The sequence below is a fragment of the Macrobrachium rosenbergii genome, chromosome 22, assembly GCF_040412425.1.
Source record: "Macrobrachium rosenbergii isolate ZJJX-2024 chromosome 22, ASM4041242v1, whole genome shotgun sequence".
Taxonomy (NCBI): Eukaryota; Metazoa; Arthropoda; class Malacostraca; order Decapoda; family Palaemonidae; genus Macrobrachium; species Macrobrachium rosenbergii.
Window position 1 is genome coordinate 41,466,797 of NC_089762.1, and position 10,748 is coordinate 41,477,544.

General features: G+C 36.7%; 1 protein-coding gene across 4 annotated transcripts; it reads right to left on the reverse strand.

Moving 5' to 3' along the window:
- Nucleotides 1–1,279: 1,279 nt before the first annotated feature.
- On the reverse strand, nt 1,280–9,849 carry LOC136850789 (luciferin sulfotransferase-like). 4 transcript variants are annotated; one of them, XM_067124784.1, is made up of 8 exons: nt 9,644–9,847; nt 6,184–6,394; nt 3,962–4,058; nt 3,249–3,429; nt 2,795–2,921; nt 2,213–2,347; nt 1,826–1,969; nt 1,280–1,716 (listed from the first exon to the last, which is right to left on the reverse strand). In XM_067124784.1, exons 2-8 carry the CDS (start codon nt 6,392–6,394, stop codon nt 1,607–1,609), a joined length of 1,005 nt encoding a protein of 334 aa, XP_066980885.1. In that variant the 5' UTR covers nt 9,644–9,847; the 3' UTR covers nt 1,280–1,606. The 4 variants fall into 4 exon arrangements, with proteins under 4 accessions (XP_066980885.1, XP_066980887.1, XP_066980886.1 ...); XM_067124786.1 differs by lacking the exon at nt 9,644–9,847 and adding an exon at nt 7,836–7,899; XM_067124785.1 differs by lacking the exon at nt 9,644–9,847 and adding an exon at nt 7,042–7,786.
- Nucleotides 9,850–10,748: the final 899 nt, after the last annotated feature.

Sequence of the window (10,748 nt, forward strand, 5' to 3'; positions counted from 1 at the left end):
TACCTTCAAAATTACCCGTAGTGTAATAAGAGTAATATGAATCCTTGTTCAAAAAGAAAGTGAAGAAAACGCTCCCGTGATGGGGATAACATGGAGGTGACCTGACCTTCCTTGCTCCATGTCAAACTTTCGCCCTCAGCTTCCCGCTGACACCATTGTGCGAGAAAATGTTGTAAGTCAAGTACACGAGAATGGTGACATGTCAGTATGACAAACTTTTGCCATATTACTTTTTAGAGCATTTAATATTTTCCACGTATATTCCTATGTAATCACAGTATAAATGAAATGGCGGTGCATGAATGAATGAATGATACATATATATAAAGCATTACATAAAATTATTTAAAGGCATACTTAACTTACTTGGTTTAAATGAATAATGTAAGTAAAGTATATCAAATTTTAGTAAATAACAAAGGCCAGGAACAATACTGCTGCCCTCCTGGACCCGATGATAAATTGTTTCTCGTTGAAAAGCTTTAGATTGAGGACAGAATGTGGTTACCTTATGGCTTCCAGGTCAACCCTGGCCAAGGCGTTCTGCCTTGTGGAAGACTATTTAGTAAAAGACTAAGGTACCTTCCACCTTCGAAAATGGATGCTGTCGTTGGCACTAGTAGGTGGACAGAACGAGATTCGAAATCTGCCCAGGAAGAAGCTAAAATTGCCTCATTTATGAGCCATCCTAGCTTACATTCCCATTAAAGTAGGTGTTTCCACCTAAGAGGCGGATGTAGATAACTTAATCTTGCTTAATTTTGCTTGCCAAATGACACACTGTAGGCTAGTAGTCACTTACTTCAGTCTTTTCTCCAGCCTGCCCACCACATCTCTGCAACTTCTCATTTGAAAGCTCTTCCCACCCAATCCACTCCCTCAGTGAATTTCAACATTTTGTTGTCACACACCTTCTATGAAAGTTCACGTCACTCCCTTCTACAGTATGGTGGTATATTCACCGATTTTTTTTTTTTTTTTTTTACAAACGATATGCTTTTTATTATCAATGGTCCAGCGGTCTCCTTCCGCTTCGTCAAAATGAACAGGAATGTTGCACCGCCTTCAAAGTTAGACCTCCCAAAACATGCAGGCTACCTGTAACTCTCTCACTTCACTTGTAGCTTTTCTGACATTTCTAGCATAGGAAATCCCTTACTGCAGACCTACTTACACTTTGCAAACTGGCGGATCTCCTGTGATATCTAAGATCAGTTACATTTGGTAAGTTGAATCACATTTTTACCGCTACATCTCTCAAGCAGCAACCGCAACGCCATTTTTTTTAACTGGACTTTATTACACTGATTTATTTACACTCTTCTCTGATCCATTACACTTTTCATCATAACAAAAATGCAAAACAAACACAATCAACATTCTTATATGTTCATGCTATGTACAAGTATGGGTAAACTGCACACGGTAAGTCGTACTTTAGTCCTATATTCATATAAAAGATTCCTGCGATATGTCATGCTGTGTATGCATGTGAAAAAATTCAATTCTTATTTAGATATAGACTGCATTTTCTTTAAGCTCTATAAATAATCTAATTATCAATTACAAAAGTTAACCAAATGCGTCCAGAATAAAACGCAGTTTCTCAGATCCAGTTGAATTCCTTCTCCAGTCCACAGCCTTTTTCCTTCGTCCATTTGGCGAATCTCTCTGTCATTTCCGTGTCAAAGTAATCTCGCCATCCCCCAGACTTGCCTGGGAAGCCAAAAGTAATAATAATAATAATAATAATAATAATAATAATATATTGTCTAATCTAATACCTATGTTTTTTTTATGGAAAGTTCGATTATCAATCACGTACCTTTTCTGATAAAGCCACCTTCCTTCACGTCTAAAAGTCCTATAGCAGCATCATTACTACAGTTTACAGCTTGGTTATTTTTCATCGAGTCAATATGCAGGTGAGATGATAGTTTTTCAAGCTGATCAGACGTAACCTGCTTTCCTAAGAAAAAAAAACATGTTTTCTGTTTCACTCAGATTAATCTACCGTACAGTCTATCCCCCTCCATATAAGGCAGTCAGTTCAACCACTCCTTTACATAATACAATTTTCCTTTCAAGCTATTTCTCTTCGGGCAAAATATAATGCTAGATATGATAGAAAATAAATTACATATAAGCCTAAAAAATCTGGTATAACAACATATGAACAACAATAAAACTCAAGGCTATATAAATGTCTTACCCAAAAAACTGGCGACCTTCTTTATAGTTGATGAAAGATCAGCTTTCAGTTGCTCGTAAGTTACAAAAAGTAGGTTAGGATGCTGGCGTCTCTCCCAGGCTTCTCTTAAGTGACTCCAGAACGGCGACCACATAACTATTATAGTGACCAGGAAGAAGAAGAGCTAAAAGTTCAATTGTTTCCTACGAGATTAAATTACTTCTGCATATGAACAAACTGCATTGATCCTGTGGAGTTTTATTAGTTACCAGAGTAATATTGTAAAAAAAAAAAAGAACGAAAACTCGATATTCACCTTCTTTTCGTTCTCAAAAGAAATAACTTATGACTTTTCAATTGCATTTCCAGTTTTCAATTAAAGAAAGATGTATTTGTGTATTGGACCTATATTCTTTCCCAAAAGTAAATGTAATGATGACAATAATGTTTTCATGTATAAGCTTACGTGACAGGATAATCTATGGCCCTGTGCGACCTATACCTAAAAGAAATCATGGGTTTGAACCACCAGAAGAGAGAGAGAGAGAGAGAGAGAGAGAGAGAGAGAGAGAGAGAGAGAGAGAATCACCATCTCCATCTGACCTTGTTCATTAACGAAGAAGTCGAAGAATTTCTTGAAGTCCCCTCGATAGCCATGCGTCGCCCACATCCGGTGGTGGTGGTAATATGACACGACCACATCTCGTGGATCTCTTGCTACGTAAACGACCTGTAATTTTGAAGTCATTATTTTAGCTAACAAATGACTTTCCTATTACTAATTTTATTATTAATATTTCTAATAAATGTAGATAATTGTACAACACAGACAAAGGAAGTATGTATACGCAAAAACAAGGCTAAGTTCATGGCTTTTTCATTCAGCAACACTGTTCTGGATTCTCATATAGGCCTACAATTCTTGACTAATTTAACCATTCAGTATAAAATAACAATTATATAACAGCTTTTATATCGGTTAGATTATGAAGAAACTCTCCGTCCTTGTAAATTTTACTATATTTATTAAGGAAGTAACAACTACAGACATGTTTACCTTGCATGTATCCAGTAGGCTCGGAGGAAGGAGTGAAAACGGCATATGAGTCTTAATTGTCCTCGGGCTAGACGCATTAGCCGCTGCCGCTAAGTACTGACCAGGCTGAGGCGGAGGAAAAGTCAATTTTTCGCAAATTCCGGGCATCTTGAATACCCCAGGGTCAAGCACGTGGTCTGCCCTGGAAGTATATTGAACGAGAATTATCTTTCTCCAAAAAGGGAACGAATTAGTAATAGCAGTTCGCAGAATGTAATTCTCATTAAAATATGAATTAATTACACACAAAAATAAATCAATATGACAAAAACGTTTGAAAAATACGTTGTTATTAAAATATTATTAAAAGTTAAATACTATGAGAATACCTGGCATAAATATTATTCTCTGCTCCACTTACAAAAAAGCAAAGAAAATATAACAAACATTAAACATGTTTCTTGATATTTTGCCATTTTAGGTTTTCGTATCGATAACGTCGATGATTATTGTACGCCACGAAATAAAACGTTATTTGTTCATGAAAATTCTTTCTACTTATTTAAGATAATGAAATCATATTTACTGAAGAATATGAACATTTCTCATCTTTGCTTAAGAATGGAAACGTTTCTGTTTTGAGAAACTTTCATAACAGAAAAATGAGAGAAGCTAACGCAGGCAATATCAAAATTGCCTTGTTTAGCATTTTGAACACCAACACCAAAACTTACTCTAGGAAAGGAAATCTCGAATCCAGTTCGACTTTGGCTCCTTCGTAATCGAAGTCGTGCATCAAAAGCCACACCATTTCTTGAGTCCATGTTGTACCTGGGTAAAAAAAAGTCATCAGTCCTACGCACGTCTAGACTTACCCTACCTGTAAGATAAGGTTATTCAGACAGCAGGGGGTTTCTTGTTGTTGTAAGGTAAGGGCACAAACGAGAAAGTATAATAGCAAAGTATGGTGGGGGTAAAGGAATGGTAAGTATAGATGAAGAGAAATTAAAGATCGTATAGACTATAGACCAAGGTCCATAGAATACCTTAGACCTTGGTATAGCCGATGAATATAGTAGCTTTGGACAATATGTTACAATGCACAACTATCTGTAAATGAAAAAAGAAGTTCTAGGCGCAACAATAAATCAAGTGGTGTTAATTTTACTACGTCAGACAGGGAAACAAAATACAATTTTTCCTAAGGTTTGTCTTACACGTTATCATTAAATTTGCCAAGATACTTTTCTCTCTCCTGTTTTTCGCTAATTTTACATTCATTTTGCAACATTTTTTACTTGATTCTACCTTGATTCTGTTTGAAGAGCATAATATAAGCGTAGTTTGCCTAAGTGCCCAATCATGCCTACATTACCGATAACGTACCTTAGGGAGCTCTGATAAGATATGATTTTGAAAGATTAGAGTTGAGAGGTGGTTCAGCCCTGCTCACCCTTAAAAATATATCGATGTGCAAATCAACAAACAACTCCCTCTTGTCTTTTTGTTCATTGAGAACAAATAGTTTCGTTGAGAATAAAAAAAAAACTATCTCTACCCAGAAGACTCCCAATAATTACGATGTACCAGAATGCCTCTTGCTGTAGGCAACTAGGCATGCCTTTTTGTATGTTTGTAAGAGTGACCAAATGGAGGACACTAGACTGTTATGCTCTTCAAAGGCGAGGATGCTGCGAAAGATGTCTTATGACACAAGGCAAAACTGTGATGGTAAACAAGCCTCGAAGTGAAAGACTGAGTCTTCATTATGTTGTCGTTTCAGGTTTAGCTGGACGGAAAGGTAGCGGGCGACCTGAGGCCCCCGCTGCGTCCATACAGAAGTTGTGTTTGTTAACAAACATAAGAAGACATATACTGTACAATGCGTTATAGAACAAGTAAAAGACAGATCGGCCGCGGCGGGGAGGCCGTACAATGATGCATATAATGAGATACATAAAGAATCTGAAATAATAACAAGTAACATATATGACGTGATTAATGTACACATGAAGAGCGAAACGCAAGAATGGAGAGGTGATTTGACCAAGACCACCGATTTGACGCCCTCACACTAGATGCAGCGGGCTGTCTGTATTTTGAGAAGAAAAGTGTTGTCGTGAGTTCTAACTATGTAAACCAAGAAACCACGCATAATTCTTTATACATTCTTAATAAAGCTATCATCAAGATACAAAACAAAGTTACGATAATAAAAGTGGCTACCTAATTGCTAGACGCATATAGCGGTTTGTACGCTGTGAACAAAATTGTCGTCATGAATTAAAACCGCTCATATAATGAAACCACGCATAATTTTCATACTCCGTAATTGCGCCAACAAAGTATTTGTTTGTTGTTTAAAGGCTATGACGACTGAGTATGACAAACATTTGGTAACCAAAACCTTTCTACACTTTCAAACCGGACAGAACTGATAACGAACAGTCTATCACGCAATGTCTCATTACTGTCATAATTTAAAGGATTGGCCTAGGTACAATCGATATAAGAATGGGAAAATGTGTACAACCGAATAAAAAATTAGTATAATGACAAAATAACAAGATCACCATAAAAGAAATGAAAAATTATATTAAAAAATTCAAATAACGATAGTATGAATAGTGTAAATAATACTAGGGCAAACACACAATCGTAAATCTGCTCTCTCTCTCTCTCTCTCTCTCTCTCTCTCTCTCTCTCTCTCTCTCTCTCTCTCTCTCTATATATATATATATATATATATATATATATATATATATATATATATATATATATATATATATATATATATATATATATATATATATATATGTGTGTGTGTAGGGCTTACAGGAGCAAGTACTTTAGGGAGAATAATTTTAAAACGGAAATAAATACAGAGAAAGAGCTTCTTGAAAAAAACAAATGGATCTCAGAATGAAAGATGCAAAGGTAGAGATTATAAACTTACCACACTTGGGATAACTGGCCACAAAAACGTCTGTTTTCTTCACAGAGAAAGAGTATATAGGGTCCGCGCAGTCACGGTAGATGCCCTGGAAAAAGTAACCTGTGGGCTGAACTCGAACTGCCCCGGACAAGTATCCAGTGAATTCCTTCTTGATCAGGTCATTTTCTTCCTTCTTCGGCGTTTCAAACGTGTAGGGGAATTTCTCCGTCATCTGGAGGAAAGGGGTGAAGGAGTGTCCCGTCAGAGTGACAGAGATGTCAATGAGTCTATCTGTTTACTGATGACGTAAATCTGGGCCTAAGACGATGTGGACTGTTATGCTGCTTTCAAAAGGGGCTGGTAGATACTAGATACAGAGGGATCATGTAACACTGTTTAGTGCCCGTATTTGCTCAGTTAATAAAAAAAGTTCTAATTGTACTGTATGACACTTGTGAACGACTTCCTAAAATAAAAAAAAATGCAACTTTCTCCATATCTCTCACTGACATATACAGGTGCCGTTGGAATCCAATATGGTTAATTATTATTATTATTATTATTATTATTATTATTATTATTATTATTATTATTATTATTATTATTATTACTCGATTTATGGGAGTTGCATTAAATCCTGTATAGTGACGTCAGTTGAGTGAAGATGTCACGAGGAGGAAATCACGTCTTGTCGATACACATACAGGAAAACCTTAGCAAAAACTCTAAATTATTATAAAACTAACTGTAAATAATCATGATAATCGCTGTCACGATACCAGTCAAGAACTTCTCGATAACACACAATAACCACTGCGCAACGCTCACTGCTTTCGAGTTTAAATACTAAAAATAAAACCAAACATTTCGTATGTCTACCTCTTCCTGTCGATGGCAATACACAGAATTTACAGTCACAGGACGTCAATAACGGATGTTCCCCTTTCTCTTAGGACTGGCAAACAGGAAATGGTCACTTAAGCCTCTATACTGTGTGGTTTCTGTTTTATCTATTTCACGACTGTGCGTTGGCTAGGCTGTGTGATTCGTGCTTGAGAAATTTGATGTAATGAATGAGGAAAGACGTGTGCGCGCGCACACACACACGCACAAACAAACACTATTAATTAAACATTCTTGACTTCACCAGTTAAGGGGCAATTCTAGAAACTCATATGACCATCATTATTATTTTCGTATATAATTTCGGGTTTGCGTTTTGCATAACTCGTACATCTCTCCACTACTGCACTCGCCGGTCTAACCTAAGTAAATAAATAAATAAATAAATAAAAGTGATATCTAAAACTTTATAATCAATATTGCACTGAATAAGTGTCTTGAATCTTAACTCAAGTGAGCCTTCTGCAGAGCGAGATCTAACTGGTACCTTTCCTCTCTAACCGTTGCCGAGTCATTAGGATAACCAATTTTGGTGTTAAAATGAATCTTTGGGTTTTAGTCTTTCTATTTTGACATCACTTAAGGCCTGAAAAGTTTTAGGTATTACTAGCAAAGCTTTGCATCATCCCCAGAGATATAATGTTGAAGAAACACGTTTCAACCATCACTGAAAAGATGTTCTGTTTAGATGTTAGCAGTTCCCTTCTGGCAGATGATATTTCTGACACGATGTCACAGTTCTCAGTATCAGAGGTCTTCATTCCCTTTACCTCTTCACCGCACTAAACAAATTGTGACACCGTCCTAAATGGCCGCTCTAGAACCAAGAGCTCGTGCTGGCATACTGTTGGCTTAATCTAAAGCAACCACCAATGGCACGGTCCTCCCGGCGACGTTATTGATGCTGGTACTGAATACATATTCTTAAAGAGGTCAACACGGTAGTTATTTTTATTTCTAAACTAAATTGGTGTTTGTGTATATATGTAATTATTTTTATTTGTTCATTACTCTTTCCTTCCCGTTCGTAATTGCTTTCCGTAATAGCCATTCAGTTTTCGCGAATTTTGCTTTGCAAGGTAGGCCTAATAGCCTTTCAAAAACTAACAATATACATGATTTACGTCATGAAAGATCTACAGTGAAATACACGTTATAAAACTTGTACTAGTGAATTAATAAAATATATCTGAAGTACATAGGCCTAGTACCTTTACAATTCGTACGATTTATACTGGCAAGATGGTATCAACGAAACATACACTAGTAATTTCATAACATGTATTCATGTAGATCTTACCCCACATTTCTGAGAGGTACGACACAGGTCTAGTACTTTTCTATCCCCAACGATCTGTCCAAGTACAAGTGTCAGCGAAACTTGAAACTCCCGAACAACCAAATCTCCAATGCCCCGTTGTGGGACCTTTTCAGCCCATGGTTGCTAAATCTATTAATTTAACCATATAATTTCACTCAAGGGCAAAGCTCTCTCGTAACCTTGGCTTAGTTCCTTATCTGACACCGTTTTCTTTTAAAAGTGACACTGTATAATAGCAACAGTCAGGCGTTCGTCTACATTATTTGCCTAAATATTTATCGTTCTCCTTACGACTTGTTATGTAACTTGTTATACAATACGGGTACTGCCATAGACGCATGCTCGCTCTCTCTCTCTCTCTCTCTCTCTCTCTCTCTCTCTCTCTCTCTCTCTCTCTCTCTCTCTCTCTCTCTATATATATATATATATATATATATATATATATATATATATATATATATATTTATATTTATATTTATATATATATATATATATATATACATATATATAATATATATACAGTATCTATAATGATGTACACGTGTGTGTGGAGAGAGAGAGAGAGAGAGAGAGAGAGAGAGAGAGAGAGAGAGAGAGAGAGAGAGAGAGAGGAGAGAGAGAGAGAGAGAGAGAGAGATTAATCTACACGAACACTTGACAAAATATTTTTAGAAGAGCAACTGTAAACGACGCATGTGAACTTGCAATTCTTAAAAAAGTAGATCCTACCACATGTGAAAAAAATACACATAAGTCTAGTGAGTCATTTAGTAAGTGATAAGTAATCAATAAATAATGAGTCAGTCAGTTCCACCGTCTGTCAACAAAGCAAGTAGGGAACACTCGCTCTTGGCAAGAAACAGATCGAGGGTTAATAACCTCAGGGAACTAAAATAATCATTTGAAAAAAGGAAACAATTTCTCATATTTCTTGAGTTTTACAGAAATAAAACAGTGGCACATTAACACTTTCGGTATATACTTTGTATTTACACACCTAAATGATCTTCCACCATAGATGATAGCGATAGGACAGTGAATCTTTTAAGTTGAGGGGGAAATTGACCTATAGACCTTATAGCCAGCTCACTTTGGATTATATCAACATTTTTTTTTAAACCCAGCAAGGCAAAACCAACCAAAAAAGATTATACACTTAAACGGTAAGCTGAACAAGGTCTACTACTACACTATATAAGATCAATACGTTTCATCAAAGGTAGCCGAACAATGCAATGACCTTCTTCGGCAACTTACGGTTGATGAAAAGCGCGCTTGACATCCAAGACACACAATGCCTGTAGTCGTCTGCTGCAAGAGCCTTGGGTACAGTCTACACTCGAAGTCTCAGTTACTACTGAAAGTCGAACTATACTGTAGTGGTTGAACTACAACGACCACCCCCTCCATTTTCTTCTTGATCACCTGTTAGCAACAGCACCAAGGAAGTTGCCATCTCGCTCCTCTCGCTCGTCGATGATCGTCGTAGCTAAGAGCGGATTGAACGACCAAGGACATCGTGACAGAGGACGTAATTCCTTGTCCTCTTATATGTCAAGGATTTATCGCTTATTCATATTTCTGGAATTCTTACGTGTTAAGCTGTTACACTTGAACGATTCTGTGCACTTTTAAAGAAAATTTTCTTACTGCAGTAAACATATCAGTTATACATTTACAAATTCCTAAAATATAATTTCGCAAAGTTATAATGATTTTTCCTGTTCGATTAGAACTGAAGGAAAGGATGTGACCAGTGTCGACATGCTTTCCGTCTCTCTCTCTCTCTCTCTCTCTCTCTCTCTCTCTCTCTCTCTCTCTCTCTCTCTCTCTCTCTCTCTCTCTCTCTTTGTGTGTGTGACTGAAAACGACAATAATTCAGCATAAGTCATTTACAACTACAGTAATCACACGAATAGATGAAAAAATTAATACACAACATATAATTTTCCTAATAATTGGAATTGGCATACAAAATTTAGGCCAAAGGCCAAGCGCTGGGACCTGTGAGGTCATTCAGCACTGAAAAAAAATGAAACAATTGTTAGGAGAGGATGGAAAGTAAGATGGAAGGGAGTGTATGAACGGAGGTACAGTGAAGGAAATGAAAGGGCTGAAGGGACGCTGCAAAGAACCTTTAGTAATGCCTACAGTGCACTGCGTGAGGCACACTGACAGCACTATTCCCCCCTATGGAGAATTCCTTAATTCACACAAACCAAAATCCTACAGGTTTATTCTATAGAACTATATTGGCAATTTTCAAAATGTCAAATAAATATACATTTACTCCAAAAAGTTATAAATTACACGAGACAAATAACATGTGCCTTACTCTAGAACCAAATGAGGTCTGATATAA

Excerpts from the sequence above, each read along its gene's own strand:
- LOC136850789 (XM_067124784.1), bottom strand. The coding sequence starts at position 6,394 with ATGACGGAGAAATTCCCCTACACGTTTGAAACGCCGAAGAAGGAAGAA. Across the intron at positions 3,430-3,961 it reads TCGAGATTTCCTTTCCTAGA|GGCAGACCACGTGCTTGACC; the intron begins GTAAGTTTTGGT and ends ATATACTTCCAG. Across the intron at positions 1,717-1,825 it reads AGGTGGCTTTATCAGAAAAG|GCAAGTCTGGGGGATGGCGA; the intron begins GTACGTGATTGA and ends TTGGCTTCCCAG.